Raw genomic sequence first — 22,276 nt, 5'->3', positions numbered from 1 at the left:
AAGAGCATTGTTCTTTGCAGCATAAGGCATCACGCTGTTCAGTCTGAAGGATTTAAATTGCCTACTGGGGTGCTGCCAGAGCAAGTTAATCCTGTATCTACAGTGCCACATCCCATATGGGTACTGGTTCTGGTCCTGGCTTCTCCACTTCTGATTCAGCTTCCTGCCAATGCCGGGGACAACAGTAGAGTAGAACCCAAGTCCTTGGGCTCCCACATCCATTTGGGAGAGTCAGATGCAACTCAAGGCTTCCTGGCTCTGGACTGGCCTAACTCAGGCCTTCGTGGATTTGGGAAGGGAACCAGCTTTAAAGAGTTATTTGTTTTTTATTTTACAGAGAAAAGGAGAAATAGAGATCTTTCATCTGCTGGTTTGCTTCCCAATTGGCTGAATAGCTGGAGCTGAGCCAATCTGAATCCAGGAGCCAGGAGCTTCTTCCGGGTCTCCCGTGTGGGTGAGAGGGGACCAAGCACTTGGGCCATCTGCTGCTGCTTTCCCAGGCCACTAGCAGGGAATTGGGTTGGAAGTAGAGCAGACTGGACTCGAACCAGTGCCCATATGGGTTGCCATTGTTGCAGGTGGAAGCTTAATTTGCTTTGTCATGAGGCTAGGTTTCCCATTTTATTGTTTGCAGAAATATTTAATAAGTGCAAACAAGAAAAATCTGCCTATAATTTTATAGCTTAAAGAGTCAGACAAGAAGGTAGTGAAATTCTGCTTTGTGGCGTTTTCGTCCCCTGGAGATAACCATTGCTGGCACTTTGATATGTTGCCTTTTTGCCTTTCTTGTCTTTAGATGTAACCCTGGGTGTGTGATGTGCATGCAGACGCATGTGCCTTATGCGGTTAGACCCGTGGGTGTACATGTGTATGCATAGATTCAGGTACCTTTAGAAAGACACTGAACTGGAATTATTATTATAACTGTACCCATTGGGTCACTGCTTACCTTTGCAACTTAATGTCTGAGGACCAACTCTCCTGGTTTATGAGTCTTTTATTTTGTAAGTAGCTGCCTAGTATTCTATAAGAACAATGTACCATAATTTATTCCACAATCCTCCTGTGGACATTTATATTTATATTATTTCCAGCTCTTTATTACTGTAAAAACAATACTATGTTGGATATCCTGGTACATAGATTTTTTTAAAAAAAAATTTTGTTCATTTTATTTGCAATGCAGAGAGAGAGAGAATTTCCAACCATTGGTTTGTTCCCCAAATGCCTGTAATAGCCATGGCTGGGCCAGGCCAAAAACAAGGGCCCAGAACTCAATGCAGGCTTCCCAGGTGGGTGTCAGAAGCATCTGCTTGAGCTATTGCTCCCCATCACCCACGGTGTATTAGCAGGAAGCAAGAATCAGAAATTGAGCTGCAAATTGAACCTAAGTACATTAGTATAGGATATGGGCATCCCAAGTAGTGTCTTAATTGCTGTGCCAAATGCTCACTCCGATGATTTAATTCTGAAGGAGAGTCCTCAAAAATGGTGAGTTAAAATACTTTGGGGGTTCCAGTGCGGTAATCTAGAGGCTAAATTCCTCACATATGCTGGGATCCCATATGGGTGCTAATCCTGGCAGCCCTGTTTCCCATCCAGCTTCCTGCCTGTGACCTGGGAAAGCAGTTGAGGACAGCCCAAAGCCTTGGGACCCTACACCTATGTGGGAGACCTGGAGGAGGCTCTTGGCTCCTGGCTTCAGATTGGCACAGTTCTGGCAGTTGCGACCATTTGGGGAGTGAATCAGCGGATGGAAAATCTTCCTCTTTGTCTTTCCTCCTCTATATATATCTGACTTTCCAAAGAAAATAAGTAGATTTAAAATAGATAAATAAATAAATAAATCTAAAAATAAATACTTTGGGACCTGGTGTGATGGTTCAGTGGCTAAGTCCTTACCTGGCAGCACCAGATCCCATATGGGCACCAGTTCGAGTCCTGGCTGCTCCACTTCCCATCCAGTTTCCCACCTGTGGCCTGGGAAAGCAGTGGTGATGGCCCAAAGCCTCAGGACCCTGAACCCACGTGGAAGACCCAGAGGAAGCTCCTGGCTCCTGGCTTCAGATTAGCTCAGCTTGACTTTTGCAGCTACTTTGGGAATGAACTTGTGGATGGAAAATCTTTCTCTCTGTCTCTTGTTCTCTCTGTCAATCTGCCTTTCCAGTAATAAACAAACAGAAAAAAAAAAAAAGAAAAGAAAATACTTCGGGAGCAGAGCCTGTTGCCTGCGATGCTGACAATCCTGTTGGATACCAAGTTCGTGTCCTGGTTGTTTCACTTCTGCCCCTGCTCTGTGCTAGTACACCTGGGAAGGCAGCAGAGGATGACCCAAGGGCTCTGGCACCCACATGGGCGACCCAGATGAGACTTCTGGTTTTAGTCCTGCCCAGCCCTGGCCATTATGGTCATCTATCTTGCTTTCTGTCTGTAACTCAAATAAATAAAAGGTTTTTATAATTTCCCCATCTTATTCTTTTTCTTCTTTTTATTATTTTTTTTAAAAATTTTTGTTTGTTTTTTTTTTGAAAGTCAGATTTACAGAGAGAAGGAGAGTCAGGAAGAAAGATCTTCCAACTACTGGTTCACTCCCCAAGTGGCCACAATGGCCGAAGCTGAGCCGATCTGAAGCCAGGAGCCAGAAGCTTCTATCAGGTCTCCCAAGTGGGTGCAGGGTCAGCTGCTTTCCCAGGCCACAGGTGGGAAACTGGATGGGAAGTTAAGCAGCCAGGATGTGAACCGGTGCCCATATAGGATCCCAGGCACAAGCAAGGCAAGGACTTAACCACTAGGGTACCACGCCGGGCTCCAGCTTTTTCTTTTGACCATCAGTACATAAGTATACTTCCTGTAGACTAACATGCTGGTTAATTTCTGGTTATATGGACATCTGATTATCATCTTTTACTTTGTTTTGTAAGATCATTAGTCATAATTGCAATATTGATTTTCTTTTTAGCTACCACCAATGCCAAAAGACTATAGCCCAGAGCTGGCAGAACTGATCAGAACAATGTTGAGCAAGAGGCCTGAGGAGAGACCCTCCGTGAGGAGCATCCTGAGGCAGCCGTACATAAAGCGCCAAATCGCCTTGTTTTTGGAGGCCACAAAGGCGTAAGACTTTTTTCTTACAAATAACTCTGCTAACTGGATAAGGTAGAAGGGGAAAGCCTCTACCATTTTCATATTCACGAATTATGATAAAATTGTGTGATTAGAGAACATAGAGATCAAAAATTCTACACTTTTAGGGTTTTTTGACTGGTACTAAGGAGCTAACGTAAGACAAATTAACTAGAAAAAATGTCTTTATTTAATGTGAGTTTTAAGTGACACAGGAGACCTCATAAGGAAATGAAGACCCAAAACATAACAAAATGAAAGTGCCTTTAAAAAGTTGTTTTGGGACCTGGTGTTGCAGCCTAGTGGCTAAATCCTCTCTTTGCATGCTCCAGGATCCCATACAGGCACTGGCTCATGTCCTAGCTGTTCCACTTCCATCCAGCTCCCTGCTTTGGCCAGTGAGGGCAGCCTTGGGACCTTGCACCCATGTGGGGGACCAGAGGAAGCTCCTGGCTCCAGATTTCGAATCAGCTCAGCTTTGGCTGTTGTAGCGACTTGGGGAGTAAACCAGTGGATGAAAGAACTTTTCTTCTGTCTCCTCTTCTCTAAAAATATGAATTTCCAATAAAAATAAATAAATCTTAAAAAAAAAACCCCACACAGTTGTTTTAGCATCATTGAATGACATAGATAGATCCTCCTTCCAAACCTAGGTTCACTCCCTGAATTCCTGCAGCAGCCTAGGCTAGGCTGGACAGAAGCCAGGTGTCAGCGGCCAGGACATTCGCCTGGATTTTCCATGTGAGTGTCCAGGACCCAAGGACTTGGGCCGTCCTCCTTTGCTTCCCGGGTACTTTAACTGGAGGCAGAGCAGAAGTAGGGGAGCTGGGACTCAGACCGTGCTCTGATGTGGACTGCAGGTTTCCCAGGGGACAGCCTAACCCCAAGTGTGACAACACCGCCCAACATGCAGAGAGGCGAAGGAAAAGTAAGAATTCTCACAGGGCGGGTGAGTGCAGAGTTCTAAAAAGTTACTTAGTATTTCCTCAGTCTCCTCTTTCTGTTTTTGACAAGAATGTGGCTTTCCTTCTGGTTTAGGGTGCAGGCTTCTACTTTGGGGTTTTGTCTTCTGCTCCCAGGAAGACAGAGTCAGAGCCCTTTTTGTGCCTGCTTTCTATAAAAGTGACTTTAGCTCAAAATAACCCTTATGCCAAGGCAGCATATGTTGGTCCTTTTCAGACACCAGAATATGCTGGTTGGACTTTGCTTCGTTGCTGAAATGAAGAATCTAGAGAACCATTTAGAAAACCACTACTGCATTATGTATTGCTCAAGTTTCAGAGAGAATTCATGAAGTTCCCTCTTCATTCCACAACTTTAAATATATATATATTTTAAAATTTTTATTAGACAGATTTACAGAGAGACATAAGGAGCTATTGAGGGAGAGAGATCTTTCTTTCGGGAGTTCATTCCGCATATGACAGCAATGGCCAGAGCTGAGCTGATCCAAAGCCAGGAGTGGAGAAGCAGGAACTTCTTTCAACTCTCTCACGTGGGTAGAGAGGCCAAGAACTTGAGCCGCCCTCTGCTGCTTTCCCGGGCCAAGGGCAGGGAGCTGGATTTGAAAGCGGAGTAGCTGGAACTCGAACTGCTGCCCAAATGGGATGCCAGCACTGCTGTGAGAGGATTAGTCTGTTGTGCTGGGCCCATTCTATAACTTCTTAATGGGAAATTTCTTTTTATGACTCACATGTCCTCCTTATACCAGACGGGTATTCCGGACCTAGGACCCAGAATTGCCCTCTCCTCCTGGTCTGCAGCCTGTCACCTCTGCAAGGAAAGGAGACTATGTAGAGAGGGCACAGGAGCAGGAGGCCACCTTTTGGTCAGGCTGGCTGTTTCCCACCAACAGATGCTTATCCTTGTGCTGCATCGATCCCTCCTCTCCTGAGTTCCCTGCCGGTGAATCTAGTTTGGAAACAGTGATGTGAAACATTGGGAGAACTTACTCCTGTGCACACCCACCCTGAGTGCCTTGCCCATCACACTTGAGTAAGGAGGTGTACCTGCCCGTTTTCCACATGTACACGGAATCCTTTAATGTTCACTGTGTTGATGCTGACTTCTTTTTTCTTCATTAAGAAAAACCTGCAAGAATAACATTAGGAACAGTGACTGTAAATCCAAGCCTGTTGCTGCAATGGAGTTGAGAAGCTCAGAGGCCGACCACGAAGTGCCCCACCTCCAGGCCCCCTCTCCTAAGGACTCGAGGACGGGCGCAATGGTAGGCTTCTTTGTTACCTCAGCAAGTCATCGTGTGTGAAATGATTTTCCAGTTGTAAGGGATTCTGTCGTGTGATTAATTCTGTTATAAAGAAAGAGTAGTAGTGAAGAGATTCATTGAGTTCACTTTAACCCCAGTGTCAAACTATTCATGAACACAGAGCTGTAATAACTTTTTAGGATTTTTTAGGCGAAATTGGTCCAACACAAAATTAACTGTTTTAAATTGAACGTTTATATACATTAGAACATAGACAGGAAGTCCTTGAACCATTAAGCACTCTTTATTTTAAAAAAAAAGTTACATATATGTATATGCATGAAATTGCTGTTTGCAACACTGGCATCCTGTATGGGTGCTGCAGCTGCTTGATCATGGGTCTGGGACAGCAGCAGAGGATGACCCAAGTGCGTGGGCCCCTGTGTCCACGTGGGAAACCGGAAGAAGCCCATGGCTTCTGGCTTCTAGCTTAGGCCTGACCCAGCCTGGCTACTGTGGCTATTTGGGAAGTGAACCAGTAGGTAGAAGACCTCTCTGTCTGCTGTCTGTGCCATGGCTCCCCTATCCCACGCAAGCTCTGTATCTCTGCCTGGCAAAATGTTTAAAATGCATTCATTTTTATTTGAAAGATGGAGAGGCAAATCTATCTACTGTTTTATTTCCAAAATACTTGCCACAGCCAAGGCTGGCCCGGCTGAAGCCAGGATCCTGGAATGCAGTCTAAGTCTCTAACATGAGTGGATAAGGACCCAAGCACTGAGCCATCATGTCTACTCAACCCACAGAGAGTGCTTTAGCAGGAAGTTTGATTGGAAGCAGAGCAGCTGTGACTCTGACCAGGGACTCTGAAATGGGACATCCCAAACAGCCTCTTGTTTGTTTTGTTTTTTTCCATATATATATATATTCCATATAATTCCAAATATATATATATATATATATACACACACACACGTTATATATATAACACGTATATATACATCTTATGTATTATATAATGTATATACACAGAGAGAAAGAGAAGAGAAGAAAAGGGAAGAGATTGTTTGCTATCTTTTTTTTTGGAAAGGTAGATTTACAGAGAAGAGAGACAAAAAGATTTTCCATCCTCTGATTTATTCCCCAAGTGGCCACAACAGCCAAAGCTGAGCTGATCCAAAGCCAGGAGCCAAGAGCTTCCTCCAGGTCTGCCACATGGGTGCAGGGTCTTAGGTCTTTGAGCCATTCTCAACTGCTTTCCCAGGCCACAAGCAGGGAGCTGGATGGAAGTGGAGCAACCAGGACACGAACCCCTACCTATATGGGATCCTGGCGCATGCAAGGCAAGGATTTAGCCACTAGGCCGTTGTGCAGGGCCCCTGTCTGTGGGTTTATTTCCGAAATGTCTGTGGTGGCCTGGACAAGACCAGGTGGAAGCCAGAAGCCCAGAACTCCATTTGGGTGTCCTGAATGGGTGTCAGGGGCCCAAGTATTTGGGCCATCATCTATTGCCTCCAAGGGAACCAGATAAGAAACCAGATATCTGAACTTGAACGTGTCTCTGAAATAGGATGTAAGCATCCCAAGTGCTGGCTTAACCTCCTGGGTCACTGCAGCTACCCCTATACGTAAAATTTAAGGTTGTCGTGAAGTCTGACTTGTCTTTTTTGCTTTTATTGCTCTGTGCCTTTGATATTATAGGCAAGAAATCCCTGGTAAGTGCAGTGTGGTGGAGCTTTTGCCCTCCCTATATCTTCTTGTAAGACTTCATCGTTTTATCTTACATTGAGGTCTTTGATCCACTTTGAGTTCATGCTTGTGTACTTCGTTGGTAAGGATCTGACTTCCTTCTTTCCCTGGATATCCAGTTTTCTCAGCATAGTTTGTTGAAAAGACTGTCCTTTCCTCAATAAACAGGGTTGTGATTTGAGTGTCCTCACCAAAAGCCCTGTTCATCCTGAGGCAGTGAGAGATGAGAACTTGAAGAGGTGACTAATGCTCCAGGAGCTTATCAAGGGCAGTTCTGTCATCAGAGCCAGTTTAGCTGTCTCCTGGAGGTGTCCACTTGGCCATGTGTTACCTGACGCCACATAGGGGCTCTGCAGAGTTCCCTCATTAGCTGCAGCCCCTAGGTCTGGGACCTCCCAGCTGAATACACCTTAATTTATAAATGACCTACAGAAAAATTTTTAAAATAAAATAAAAAAGAAAAACACAAACAAATAAAAAATAACAACAACAACAAAAATGACCCAGTTTGTGGCACTCAGTAGCTAGAGAAAATGAATTAAACATAAATGTTTTTTGGCATCTTTGTCAAAAATCACTTGAGGGCTGGTATTGTGACACTGTGGGTTAAACTACCACTGGTAGCATCACTATCCCATATCAGAGGGCTGGCTCAAGTCCCGTATATTCTTGTGATCCAGCTTCCTGCTAATGTGCTTTGTAGAGCAGCAGAAGATGGTCCAAGAACTTGGGTCCTTGCCTTCCATATCATATGGGAGATGAGGATAGAGTTCCTGGCTCGTGGCTTCACCCTGTCCCAGATTTGGCTGTTGAGACCATTGGAGAAGTAAACCAGTGGATGGAATCTCTTTCTCTGTCTCTTCCCTCTATAACTTTGCCTTTCAAGTAAGAATAAGTCTTTATTTTTTTTTAAAGATTTATTTTATTTTTATTGGAAAGGCGGATATACAGAGAGGAGAGACAGAGAGGAAGATCTTCCGTCCAATGATTCACTCCCCAAGTGAGCCCAGCGGCCGATACTATGCCAGTCAGAAGCCAGGAGCCTCTTCCAGGTCTCCCACGCGGGTCCAGGGTCCCAAGGCTTTGGGCCGTCCTCGACTGCTTTCCCGGGCCACAGGCAGGGGAGCTGGATGGGAAGTGGAGCTGCCGGGACTAGAACTGGCACCCATATGGGATCCCGGGCGTGCAAGGCGAGGACCTTAACCACTGCGTCACCACGCCGGGTCCTGGTCTTTATTTTTTTTTTTTAAGATAGTTAAATACCCTTAAAATAATTTTGAATATGTATATATACATACATACTAAATATGTATGTGTGTGTGTGTATGTTTGTGTGTGTGTGTGTGTGTGTGTGTGTGTGTGTGTAAAGAGAGAGAGCCAAGAATACACATCTGTGTGGATCTCCAAATAGTATGGGGAGCATAGGTGGAACAGTTACTCCCTTTTGTTTAAAAAATAATTTTTGTAAAGCTTGAAAGTGAGTCCTGTAGCTTTATTTTTCCTTCTCAAGATTGTTTTGATTATTAGGGGGTCCACTGAGATTTCATATGAATTCTAGGATGAATTTTCTGTTTCATCAGAAACATTTTGAATACACTGAATCTGAAAATGGATCTGGGCATCACAGTGTTAAGTCTGCCAATGCAGGATAATGGGGTGCATTTCTATTTATTTATGTAGTTTTTAAAAAATTTATTTTTATTGTAAAAAATATATAAAATATAGAGAGGAGGAGAGATAGAAATATCTTCTGTACAATGATTCACTTCCCAAGTGACCACAATGGCCAGTGTTGCACTGATCCGAACCCAGGAGCCAGGAGCTCTTCCGGGTCCCCCATGCAAGTGCAGGGTTCCAAGGCTTTGGGCTGTCCTTGACTGCTTTCCCAGGCCACAGCAGGGAGCTGGGTGGGAAGCAGGGCTGCCAGGATTAGAACCGGCGGTCATACGGGATCCTGCTGGATTCAAGGCAAGGACAGACCAGATTCTTGTGTGTACTTGCAAGTACGGGAACCGGTACAGTCCATCGCCCCAATCAGCTGGTGGTTGAAATTGCTGGGTCTGTTCTGTTTCCAGCCCCGACTTCCACTGGAACCAATGGGTGTTGCAGTCCAGCCTGATTCTGCCCAGCACACACTTTGGCTTCACATAAACCAGTGTGCTCCCTAATCCTTTTGTGGTATCTTTAGGATTTCATACACACAAGTTGGCATTGTCTATTAGTGGATTTTGATCCCTTCAATTTCTTTTTCTGGCTTAATTACTTTGGCTTGAACTCCTAACAACATAGTGAATAAAATGGGTGAGAATGGATATCTTTGCCTTCTTCCTGACCTTGGGAGAAAGCTTTCTATGTTTCACTTTTTGAAAATAGTATGTTCACTATGGTATCTATATCATTTATATATCTATTTTTTCTTATGTTGAGATATTTTCCTTCATTTCCTGATTTGTTGTTTTTTTTTTAAGATTTATTTATTTTTATTGAAAAGTCAGATATACAGAGAGGAAGATCTTCCATCCGTTGATTCACCCCCAAGCGGTCACAACAGTTGGAGCTTAGCCGATCCAAAGCCAGGAACTCTTCTGGGTCTCCCACGTGGGTGCAGGTCTCAAGATTTTGTGCAGTCCTCGATGGCTTTCCTAGGCCACAAGCAGGGAGCTGGATAGGAAGTGGGACCGCCAGGATTAGAACCAGTGCCTAAATGGGATCACAGCACATGCAAGGCGAGGACTTTAGTTACTAGGATACTGCCCTGGGCCTGGTTTGTTGATTTTTTTAAAGATTTATTTTATTTGGAGCTAGAATGACAGAAAGGAAGAGACAGAGACAGAGATCTCCATGTGTTTTTTCATTCCCAATGGCCTCAGTAGCGGGGACTGCGTTAGGCTGAAGCCAGGAACCAGCAGCTCCATCCTGGTTTCCCTTGTGGGTTCAGGGACCCCAGCACTCAGGACATCCTGTGCTGCTTTCCCAGGTTCATTGACAAGGAGCTGGGTGAGAGATGAGCAGCTGTGGACCTGAATCACTGCTCTGATGTGGTATGCTGGCATCACAAGTGGCAGTTTAACCTGCCCCAATATAGTCTCAACTCCCAATATTTCTTTGTCATAAGAGGTTGCTCAATTTTGTCAAATGTTTTTTCTACATTGATTGAGATGATTACCCCTTCATTTTTAAAAAAAGATTTATTTTTATTGGAAAGTCAGATATATAGAGGGAGAGGAGGAGAGACAGAAAGGAAAATCTTTCATCTGTTGATTTACTCCCCAAGTGACCACAACATCTGGTGCTGTGCTGATCTGAATCCCTGAGCCTGGAGCTTCATCCAGGTCTCCCGTGCGAATGCAGGGTCCCAAGGCTTTGGGCCATCCTTGATTGCTTTCCCAAGCCACAAACAGGGAGCTGGATGGGAAGTAGAGCTGCCAGGATTAGAACCGGTGCCCATATTGGATCCCTGTGTGTTCAAAGCAAGGGCTTTAGCCGTTAGGCCATGGCACCGGGCCCAGCCCCACTTTTGTTTGTGTACAGTATTATATTGATTTCTATATTGGGACATCATTGCATTCCAAGAATAAATCCCACTTGGTCACATTTTAACCATTTAAGTGTACAATTGTGTGTTGCTAAGTTACATTCACCATGTTTCACAAGGATCACCTCTACCTTCTAAAGCCCTGTCACCATGTCAAACAGACTGTGTCCATTAGGCAGTGTGTCCTAATCCCAGGCTTGGGCACTCTCTCACCTACTCTCTGTCTCTGAATTCATCTGTTCCTTCTATTTGGTGTAAGTAAAATCACACATTTCCCCTTTTCTGTTTGGCTTTTTCACCTTACATTGTTTAAGGTTCGGCAGTGTTCGCCCAGGTAGAAGTGTGTTCCCATTTATGGCTTAATAATAACAAGTTGTGTATACCATAGTTTGTTTATTGCCTCACTTGCTGGTGGACTTTGGGTTGTTTTTCTTTTGTGGCTGCTCTGACTAATGTGCTCTGATCCTGGGTGCACAGTTAGCTACTTGAATCCCTACTCTCAGAGCTCTGTCCTGTTTAACCAGGAGTGGAATTTCTGGGTCATATGGTAGTTCTATGGCTAGCCTTTTGAGGCACCTGTTGTTTCATTTTGAGTTAACTTTAAAAAAATATTTATTTGAAAAGCAAAGTTACTGAGAGAGAGAGAATTGAGATCTTCCATCTGGTTCTCCTCAAATAACCAAACAGGAAGGGCTGGGTCAAGCGGAAATTAAGAATTCGGAACTCCAGTGGGCTTCCCCCGTGGGTGGCAGGGGCTCAAGGATTTAGGTCGTCCTCAATTCTTCCCTAGGTGCATTAGCAAGGAGTTGGATAGGAAGTGGAACAACTGGGAGTTGAGCTGGCACTCATATGGGACGGTGGTGTTGTAGGCTGTGGTTAACACAGTATGCACAACACTGCCGTTTGAGTTAATTTTCGTATATGGTATGAGGAACACTGTAGTAACTTGAAACCACATTTTCACTCAGGGCGAAGATGCACGTGTGTCCCACGGGAAGCCATTGGTCGTGGGTTCTTTGAAGTCACCTACTGATGTGAGAGGCCACAGCAGCAAACCTTGCATGAGTGACACTGCACACGCACTAGCCACAGTCAGTGGGGTAGATATTGACATCTCACCTGCTGAAAGGAGGGACTCACTGAGTGGCGGCCTAGTTCAGGAGAATCAACAAGTACGCCTAGATGCCCAGTGTGGTCTTTCTCAAGTGATGGAGGAGAGGCCGAAGGATTCTGCTACGTCACCTCCTCAGTCTGAAAACTTGGTTTCTTCCTCTTCCCATGATGATGGCACTGGTGGAGGGCCTGAACCAGTAACGAAGCCTCTGCAGCCCCTACAGAGAGACCCAAAGCCAGAGGACATGGTGAGTGGTTTCTACAAGGTCCTGATTTCAGAGAAGAAATTGAAAGGTATAGTTTTTTTTTTTTTAAGATTTATTTTTATTATTTTTTTATTGGAAAGGCAGATATACAGAATTTCAAGGAAAAGTTTTTTTTGTTTATTTGTTTGTTTGTTTTGGAGCTAGTTATTCTGTGTTCCTGTGATCTGGGCAAAACTGAAGCCATGAGCCATGAGTTCCTGCCTAGTCTGTCACGTGGGTGCAGGGGCCCAAGCACTTGGGCGTTCTTCCACTACTTTCCCAAGCACATTGATAGGGAGCCAAATTGGAAATGGGGCAGTGAGGACTCTAACTAGAGGTCCTGTGGGGTGCCAGTGCCACAGGTGGAGGCCTTCCCTGCTACACCACAGTGCCTGAGTAACTTTTTCAAACAAATGAATACATCTTCAAAAGAAATTACTATTTTTGTTTGGAGGAAAAGGGAAAAAAGCTAGACTGTTTGGTTAACTTGTATTAGCATTTTGTCTTTGTCAGCACTGCAAATGAGCATTGATTTTGAGAAAGACCACTTCTCCTTCCTCTTGTCATGTTTGATTTTAGAAGTAGACACGGAGAGTTTATCCATTTTGAGTTCTAAAGCGTATTCTGTTGTCACGTGTTGTCTCCTGAGTGTTTATTTCATGTTATTATTTGGAAGGACCAGGCTGCTGGAGAAGGTGTGGCCGAGGACCCGAGCGACGTCCACCAAGCTCTCCAGCCACGCAGCTCGGGCTCAGAGCCTTCTCTGTCCCGACAGAGACGACAGCAGAAGAGAGAGCAGGCCGGACATCCTGCAGGAGAGGGGCAGGTCAGCAGAGAGCTCTTTGCAGTGAGTTGGGTGCTGCTGTAGGGGAATGCATGTTAGGAAGCTCAATTTCTCTTTACAGCAACTAGCAACTAGCAGCTGCCAAAATGGTTCATGTGAGAAATGGCAGCAACAGCAGCACGAGGATGGTCACGGCAGGATGCTAACCAGGCTTCCAGTGATGAGTGTGGATTTTCTCTTCCCCAGCAAAAACAGACAGATTGTGCCGACAGTTAACAGGGCAGAGTGGTGAGGGTGGTCTGACCCCTTGTCGGTGGACTTTTCCCACAGGCATTCTAGAAAGCCATTCACTTTTAGCAAAGTCTTTTTAAACAACACAGTATTTTTAGAGACAGAGAGGGCCTACCAGTGGTGATCATTGGTGGTTGCTGTAAGTGAAAGTATAATCTTTCTTTATTTTAATTATTGAAGGTCCACGAGGCAGCTCCTGGACTGTTGCCTTCTCAACCCTCTATTGGAACCAAAGCCATTGGATCGACACAAAAAGATGCTAAAAGCCAGAGTAGGGCAGTTAGCAGGTCTATGGACAGCTCAAGGAGCAATGAGACATCATCATCAAAGGTTTGTGAGAGTTATCTGTTGGATTTCTTTTTTTTTTTTTAATGATTTATTTATTTTTATTACAAAGTCAGCTATACAGAGAGGAGGAGAGAGAGGCAGAGAGGAAGATCTTCTGTCCGATGATTCACTCCCCAAGTGACTACAATGGCTGGTGCTATGCCGATCCAAAGCCAAGAACTTCCTCCAGGTCTCCCACTGGGTGCAGGGTCCCAAGACTTTGGGCCGTCCTCGACTGCTTTCCCAGGCCACATAAGCAGGGAAGTGGAGCCGCTGGGGTTAGAACCGGCGCCCAAATGGAATACCGGAGCATTCAAGGCGACGACTTTAGCCTCTAGGCCACGCTGCCGGGCCCTGTTGGATTTCTTTTTTAAGATTTATTTATTTTTATCGGAAAGTCAGATCTACAGAGAGAGGAGAGACAGAGAGAAAGATCTTCCATCCACTGGAACTGTGTACAATTGCCGGAACTGAAGTGATCCAAAGCCAGGAGCCAGGATCTTGTGGGTCTCCCACAAGGGTGCAGAGTCCCAAGGCTTTGGGCTGCCCTATACTGCTTTTGCAGGCCACAGGCAGGGAGCTGGATGGGAAGTAGAGCTGCCAAGACACGAACTGGCACTCATATGGCATCCTGACACATGCAAGGCAAGGACTTCAGCCACTATGCTACTGTGCCATGCCCATCTGTTGGATTTTGACAAACCTTCTTAGAAAGCTTTTGAATTATGAAATCCTCAAAACAGCAAATTGTGTTTCCCAAGGGGCTTCTCGGCAGAAACTTTGGTAGAGTTATGCAGATTCTGTGGTTCCTCGGTGGTCACTTCTGGTGACCAAGAAGATTCTTGAGTTTGGGAAGTGTAAAAGTCCCCACTTGTGAGTCCAGAAACAAGCACCCCCTAAAAAGAAGGACTGTAGCCAGTCCTTGCTAGTTGCTGTATCCCTGGTGTAGGCCAATTTCCAACAGCCACTTCCTTAACGATCAGTTTAAGGCCTTTTTCTTGGTCCTAGATGATCCGTCAATCATTGTAGATGCTGTAAAAATAGTGGGCAGGAATGGAAATGACCCCGTAACTTTCTTTAACAAGGACCGACCATTGTCAGCCAGAGAGAGGAGGCGACTAAAGCAGTCACAAGAGGAGGTGCCCAGCTCCGGTAAGGTTGATTTCTGCACTTGATCTAATTGGGGTTGATGTCCAACTCACAGGCACAAGCACTGATGCTGAGTGTGAGCTGGGAAGTCATCCAAGTCACAGGAGTCCCTCTGGCAAGTCCATTTGAAGAGTTTCTGAAATATCTTAATTAAATCTTTAATAAAGAAATGAGCAGTAGCTATTGAATCTGAAACAGATATTGTTACAGAAAGATATAAAGAAAAACACAAGACCACTGAGTGGGGGTTTCCAAGTGGAAATGAAGTGTAAGTTGTTTCCCTGTTTGCAATCTGCTGGACAGGGAAGCGTCTCTGCTCGGGAGCAGAGAGGCAGCCAGAACCATGCCGCCCTGGCGAGGGCTGTGGACATCTCTGTTGTTATCTAATGACATTGCCGGCTGGCCGTTTCTGTTTATTAACTGCTGGTCATTCGTAAGTGCAGTGCTTCCGCATGTGAAGGGCCCGGCTTCCTGTTTATAATAGCCACCAAGGTTAGCTGAATTACTCCCCTTTTGCAGGTTTGAAACAGAGACTGTGGCGGGTAAATAACTGGCCTAGATCCAGAGAGCCAATATGTCCAGAGTTAAGACTTGAAGTGAGGTGTCAGACACCAGAGTCGTGATGACCATGCCGATTGAGTTGTTTCTGAGCTGACCCCTGCTGGGGTAACTTTCAGACCCTGTGTGAAATCCTTTTCAGGTGAGGCCAGCCCACCTGAGTCACTGGGCATGTTTGCTCTTCCAGGTCCTTCAGTGAGGCGAGCTCTGAGTGCAGTGGGGCCGGAGACGCCACAGGAGGAAGGCTGGTCTGCCCCTGCCCGACGGCTCTCTTCTGACTGCAGTGTCCCTAAGGTGCGTTACAGTCCTGAGGGAAAGTCGATGTGTCCACAGCTGGCAAGCCTAGCAGTACCTGTAGACACTAGCGCCATTTATTTCAGGGAGATTTGGTGTAAGTCTTGGTGAAGACAGAAACTGATAAAAAAAACAATTGAAGGGGTTATGTTTGACAATTAAGGGACAATTTTTTTGAACCTTTTTTTTTTTTTTTTTTGATGGGGCCAGTACAGTGGAATACCATGCCAATCATCTGCCTGCAGCACTGACATCCCGCACAGGTGTCAGTGTGAGTCCCAGCTACTCCAGTTCCAGTGCAGCTTTCTGCTTGTGGCCTGGGAAAGCAGCAGAGGATGGCTCACGTCCTTGGGCCCCTGCACCCACATGGGAAACATGGAAGAAGCTCCTGGCTCCCAGCTTTGAACCGGCGGAGCTCTGGCTGTCATGATCATTGGGGGAGTGATCCAGAGGGTGGAAGATTCTCTCTGTTTCTTCCTCTTTCTCCCTCTGTAACTCTTCAAGTAAAATAAATAACTTTTTTTTTTTTAATATACAAAGGATTTGTTTATTTGAAAGGCCAGAGCATTAGAAAGAGGCCAGTGAGTTGGGGGAGCAGGAGTAAGAGGAGTGTCTTGCATCAGTTGGTTCACTTCCCAGATGGCTAGGCCAGCTGCAGCCGGGCCAGGCTGAAGACAGAAAGGCTGTCTGGGTCTCTTTTGTGAATGGTTGGAGCCAAGCACCTGGACCGCCACTGGCCGCCTTCCCAGGTGCCTTAGCAGGGAAATGAATCCGAAACGAAGCATCCAGGGCTCGAACCAGCACTCAGATATGGGGTGCTGCCACTGCAAGAGGAGGTTCAACCTGACACATCACAGTGCTGCCTGAACACTTGGCTGCTTCTGTGTGCTGTGCAGAGGCTCAGGCTCCTCTGCCTCTCTGACATTGCCTTTTGTGGTCTTCACTGCCTCTCCTATGGTTGAGGCAGAGACACCATCTGGTGGCTACACGGGTAATTGCAAGATTTCCGACCCATGTTCCGACTGTATTAATATGCTGGGGAATACTTTTTCCTGCTTTAAATATAATGAAGGTATTGTTTCTTTAATAATGTAATTTAGTTATACCACTAATCGAGACTACTTTCTCCATTTCCCTAAGTTGTAAGATTTATATGCAGTTATAGTAAGTACTTGTTTAAGCATTTAGGAGATTTCCAGGATTAAGGTGGCATTCCATCAAGTTTTTTGTTTTTTTTTAAGATTTTATTTTCATTACAAAGTCAGACATACAAAGAGGAGGAGAGACAGAGAGGAAGATCTTCCATCTGATGGTTCACTTCCCAAGTGACCGCAATGGCCAGAGCTGAGTCAATCCCAAGCAGAAGCCAGGAACCTCCTCTGGTTCTCCCACATGGGTGAAGGGTCCCAAGGCTTTGGGAGCTGGATGGGAAGTGGAGCTGCTGGGATTAGAACCGGCACCGTTATGGGATCCTGGCGCGTGCAAGGTGAGAACCTTAACCACTACACTATTGTGCCAGGCCCCTGTTGGTAAACTTCATGCATGAATTTTATGCATCAGTTATGTAAAAACTCAATTTTTATATCCTTTCGTTTCTCCTGTTAAGTTAGACCTAACATCACTTGCATTTAGTCGTAACATTTGAGAGTGTTTTTCTTACATCCTTCTGGTTGCATGTCACATGGTATTTTGTTTCTTTTCTAACATAAATAGGAAAGGAAATCGATCCATTCTCTGTCTGAGGATGAATTGAGTTCTTCTACAAGTTCAACTGATAAATCAGATGGGGATTCCAGGGAAGGGTAAGTTCTTGCTTTACTGTCTTCCTCCATGAACTGTTTGTTTGAATGGGTCCTAAATGCGCATTTACAGAGTATTCAGAGCTTCAGAACCCTCACTGATAACATTACAAATGGAAATGGTTTATGATTCGTGCTGGAGCTGATGATACCTCTTCCATGAGCACATTTGTTTGTATTCAGAATTCTTCTAGAATGTCTTGACCATTATTACTTCATGCATTTTTTGGACCTCTCCTGCTCTCCTAGGGGTTCCGCTTACATTTATATTAGGTTGCTTAAAGATGCCTTGCTGCCCACTCCAGCTCTCTTCTTTATTTTACTTTTTATTTCATTTGTTTTTCGTACATCTGTTACTCTAATTGCTGAAAAATTTTCCAGTCTTTTCTGCTGAAGTGTCTCATTTGTTACTCCTGTCCTGTATATTTAACGCATTCCCATTTGTCACTTTTGGAAGTTTGGTGTGGATCTTTTTTATATCTTCCACTTTTTTATATCTTCCACTGTTCCTTGACGTGTCCATCTTTTTATTTACCTTGGACATATGAAATAAATTTATATATATACTTTTATAGCCTCATGTAGTAATTATGATATTTATTCCACTTCTAGGTTCATTTCCATTACCGATTTTTTTCTTTTCACAATTCTATGAGATTTATTTTTATTGGAAAGGCAGATTTACAGAGAGAAGGAGAGAGGGACAGAAAGATCTTCCATTTGCTGGTTCACCCCCCCAAATGGCTGCCACAGCTGGAGCTGAGCCAATCTGAAGCCAGGAGCCAAGAGCTTCTTCCTAGTTTCCCACATGGGTGCAAGGTCCCAAGTCTTTGGGCCATCCTCTGCTGCCCTCCCAGGGCACAAGCAGGGAATACAACTGGTGCCCATATGGGATCCTGGTGTGCAAGGCGGAATCTGGCCACTGAGCCATCACAATGGGCTCGATGATTTCTTTTTGAAAAAGATTTATTTTAATTATTTAAAAGGCAAAGTGACAGAAGGAGGGAGAGAGAGATCTTTGATCTGCTAGTTCATTCCCTAAATGTCCAAAGTGGCAGGGTCTGGGCCAGTCCAATGCCAGGATCCTGGAATTCTGTCTAGATCTCTCCCATATGAGTGGCAGGGATCCAAGTACTTGGGCCACCATCTGCTGCTTTCCCTGGTGCATCAGCAGGGATCTGGATCAGAAATAGAGCAGCTGGGACTTGAATTGGTACTCCATTATGGTATACCAGTGTCACTGGCTACAACCTAACCTGCTGTGACACAGTGCTGTGAAAAGTGCACGTACACACACACACACACACACACACACACACACACACACACACACACACACACACATTCACTCACCCACTCACCCCTCATCTGCTGTTTCAGGCCCTGGATGTCCACAACAGTTGGAACAAGACCAAGATGGAGCTGGGTGAGACTCAATCCAGGTTCTCCCATGTAGGTGGCAGGGAATTAACTATTTGAGCCATTGCCTACTCCTTCCTGAAGTGCATATCAGCAGGAAGCTGGAATTGAAAGCAGAGCTAGGACTTGAACCCAGGTTCAAGTACTCTGAGATTGGATGGCAGTGGCCCATGCTGTATTCTAACTACTTTGCCAAAATACCTGCCCTGAATGCCAGGCACTGCGCGTCTTACCTGATTTGGAACTGATATTCTTGAGCATTATGCTTGAGTGTAGTTCAGTTTGTACACTTAGGGCTAGTGTTGTGGTGTACCTGGCTGCTACATTCTGATCCAGTTCCTGGCTAATGTGCCTGGGAAAGCCGTGGAAGATGGCCTGAGTATTTGGGCTTAGGTTACCCACGTGGAAGGCTAGGATGGAGTTCCAGGCCCCTGGCTTCTGCTTGACCCAGCTTCAGATGTTGCAATCAGTTGAGTGGTAAGCTAGCAGATGGAACATCTCTTTATCACCCTCTTTCAAATAAATAAAGTAAATCTTTCATTGTACACAGAATCTGAGTCTTTTGGGCCCTTTGTTTTCCAAGATTCCTCTTCACTTTGTAGTGACATTGGTTGTCCTGAATTATGTCCTTGGATTCTGCAGGCCAGAAAGACTTGTACTTTGAGCTGCTTGTGGCCTGCTCCTCGATTAAAGTCTGCTGACTTCCTTTAGAATTGCCCACAGATTTTATTTTCCATTGCCTCTGCAGAGCTGATTTGTACATTTTTACCCAGAGTTTATATCTGTTTCTTGCAGGATGTTTATGTCAGCATTTGGAAGTAAAAGTCCCCAAAGCTCGTTTTGCTTTTTTTTTTTTTCCTTTTCCAGGAAAGGTCATACCAATGAAATGAGTGACTTGGTACAACTGATGACGCAGACTCTGAAGTTGGATTCTAAGGACAGCTGTGAAGATCTGACAGTACCAAATCCAGTGTCAGAATTCAGACTTCACCGCAAGTATCGGGACACACTGATACTGCATGGAAAAGTTCCGGAAGAGGCAGGGCAGCTCCATTTTAAAGAGCTGCCTCCAGGTGATCAGTTTATCCTTTCTGGAAACTGGAGAAGGTGTTTCTCAGAGAAATATGTTACACCAAAATTTTTTTTCTTCCCCTTTGGTTTCATTTTGATAACTCCGTAAAAGGTAAAATAGCAAATGTAATCATGAAAAGTATAAAGAAAATTGATTTTTCAAAATAAATATTTAGGATTGTTCGTGTGGATTTTCTACAAGCTAGACAGTTGTTTCCAAAGCTATTAAGATAGCTTTTAGGCTAAGGAGATGAGCTTAAGTGTATAAGTAAATTTTTTTAAAGATTTATTTTTATTATTTTTTCATTGGAAAGGCGGATATACAGAGAGGAGAGACAGAGAGGAAGGTCTTCTGTCCAATGATTCACTCCCCAAGTGAGCGCAACGGGCCGATACTATGCTGATCCGAAGCCAGGAGCCTCTTCCGGGTCTCCCACGCGGGTGCAGGGTCCCAAAGCTTTGGGCCGTCCTCGACTGCTTTCCCAGGCCACAGGCAGGGAGCTGGATGGGAAGCGGGGCTGCCGGGATTAGAACTGGCGCCCATATGGGATCCCGGGCGTGCAAGGCGAGGACCTTTAACCACTTGCGCCACCGCGCCGGGCCCATAAGTAAATTTTTTAGTTGTTAAAAATAAACAAGAAATCATTAAATCAAACTCTTGTTAAAGTGAAAAGAATCTTAGCAGAGTTGTTGTTTTTTTTTTTTTTTTAAGCTTTTTTGCCTTGGAAGGGAAAGGATTTACTTTGTCCTGTTTTTGATCTTGCTTCCTAGCTGTCATGCCGGGTTCTGAAAAGATCAGGAGAATAGTTGAAGTCTTGAGAGCTGATGTCATCCAGGGCCTGGGAGTTCAGCTTTTAGAGCAGGTATATGACCTGTTGGAAGAAGAGGATGACTTGCAGAGAGAGGTGAGCGCCCTTGTGACTGTGTAGTCGATAGTTGTGTTATAGAATCTTTTCAACAAACTTTGAAAATGCAGTTTGCCCCTTTAACATATAAATTTCAGTGATTTTTTAAAAATTTGTTCACAGAGTTATGTAAGCATCGCTGTAATCAACATAAGAACATTCTCCTATGTCCAGATGAAGCCCAGTGTACCCCAGTAACAGTCATTCCCAATTATTCCCTCCCTCCCTTACCTATGAGCAACCTTTAATATTTCTGCCCTTGTAGATTTGCCCATTCTGGACAGTTCGTATAAATGGGAACACATGATTTAGATAAAAGGCCTTGTGCGTGCTTTGGCAGCACATATACTAAAATTAGATAAAAGGCCTTTCGAGTATTGCCTCTTTCTGTTAGTATAATGTTCTTAAGATCCATTTGTGTTGTAGCATTCCTTTAGATGGCAAAATCCCATTGAGGGGTTTTTGTGTATTCATCAGCTAATGAGCAGGTGGTGGCTTCTACTTTCTGGCTGTTGTGAACAATGCTGCAGTGAACACTTGTCAGCAAGTTTCTATGTGGCTTCAGTTCTCTCAAGTGAATACCTAGGACTTGCAGTTGCTGGGTTATATGGTAACTTTATAGTTAAACATTTTAGGGATTTCTGAACTATTTTCCAAAGTGACCACAGCATTTTTTCATCCCTGCCAGCAGTATATAACATATTCATTTGTGTTTGCTTGTTTTAAAGATTTATTTTGTTTTTATTGGAAAGTCAGATATACAGAAAGGAGAAGAGACAAAACAGGAACATCTTCCATCCACTGATTCATTCCCCAAGTAGCCACAACACCGGGGCTGAGCTGATTCAAAGCTGGGAGCCAGGAGCTTCCTCCAGGCTTCCTATGTGGGTACAGGATCTCAAGACTTGGGCCATTCTCCATTGCCTTTCTGGGCCACAAGCAGGGAGCTAGATGGAAAGTGGAGCAGCTGGAACATCAACCGTTGCCCACATGGGATCCCAGTACTTGGAATTGAAGGTTTAGCCAATCACGCCAGGCCATAACTTCTTGGATTCATTCATTTATTTCAAAGACAGTTACAGAGAAAGAGAGAGAAAGCGAGAAAGATCTCTGCTAGTTCATTCCCTAAGTGGCCATAATGGCTGGGGCTGGGCCTGAGCCAAGCCAAAGCTAGGGGTCAGAACTCCATCTGGGTTTCTGTTTGGGTGGCAGGGTCCCGAGTACTTGTTGCTTTCCCAGAGACTCAAATATGGGATGCTAGAATTAATGTTGGCCCTATGGTGAAATATCTTAATTCACTTCTCATTTCATTTTTTCATTTTGTGTATATTAAATATGTTGTTTAAAGATTTAATTCTTTGAAAGGTAGAGTGACAGAGATCTTGCATCTGGTGGTTCACTTCCCAAATGGCCACAATAGCCATAGCTGGGCAGGCTGCAACCAGGAGCCAGGAACTCTGCCCAGATCTCCCCCGAGGGTGTCAGGGACCCAAGTACTTGGGTTGCCATCTGCTGCTTTCCCATGTGCATTAGCAGGGAGCTGGATTAAAAGTGGATCAGCAGGGGCTTAAAACCAGCACTGAAATATGGGACGTCAATATTGTAAGCGTTTAACCCACTGTACCACAGGCCGGCCCCAATTATTAGTTTCTTCAATGCACTGTTCTCCTAAATTACATAGGATACAAAACATGGAATTATCAGCTAT

The 22,276-nt window shown here is 44.7% G+C and overlaps 1 protein-coding gene across 4 annotated transcripts in view; it reads left to right on the top strand.

Moving 5' to 3' along the window:
- NEK4 (NIMA related kinase 4) overlaps positions 1-22,276 on the top strand; it is a 30,170-nt gene that overhangs the window by 4,965 nt on the left and 2,929 nt on the right. Inside the window, exons 5-14 of one of the 4 annotated variants that reach the window (XM_040994616.1) lie at positions 2,960-3,114; positions 5,209-5,350; positions 11,582-11,974; positions 12,648-12,797; positions 13,227-13,376; positions 14,459-14,525; positions 15,268-15,374; positions 17,088-17,176; positions 19,460-19,665; positions 20,435-20,568. In XM_040994616.1, the coding sequence (XP_040850550.1) occupies positions 2,960-3,114; positions 5,209-5,350; positions 11,582-11,974; positions 12,648-12,797; positions 13,227-13,376; positions 14,459-14,525; positions 15,268-15,374; positions 17,088-17,176; positions 19,460-19,665; positions 20,435-20,568 (1,593 nt within the window). Of the gene's footprint in view, positions 1-2,959; positions 3,115-5,208; positions 5,351-11,581; positions 11,982-12,647; positions 12,819-13,226; positions 13,377-14,458; positions 14,526-15,267; positions 15,404-17,087; positions 17,177-19,459; positions 19,666-20,434; positions 20,569-22,276 lie in introns of all 4 variants that reach the window. The other 3 variants (XM_040994615.1, XM_040994617.1, XM_040994618.1) reach the window with 3 other exon arrangements.

The sequence above is a fragment of the Ochotona curzoniae genome, unplaced genomic scaffold, assembly GCF_017591425.1.
Source record: "Ochotona curzoniae isolate NIBS_2020 unplaced genomic scaffold, NIBS_Ocur_1.0 contig_908, whole genome shotgun sequence".
Taxonomy (NCBI): domain Eukaryota; kingdom Metazoa; phylum Chordata; class Mammalia; order Lagomorpha; family Ochotonidae; genus Ochotona; species Ochotona curzoniae.
This window is presented reverse-complemented; position numbering and strand designations above follow the sequence as displayed.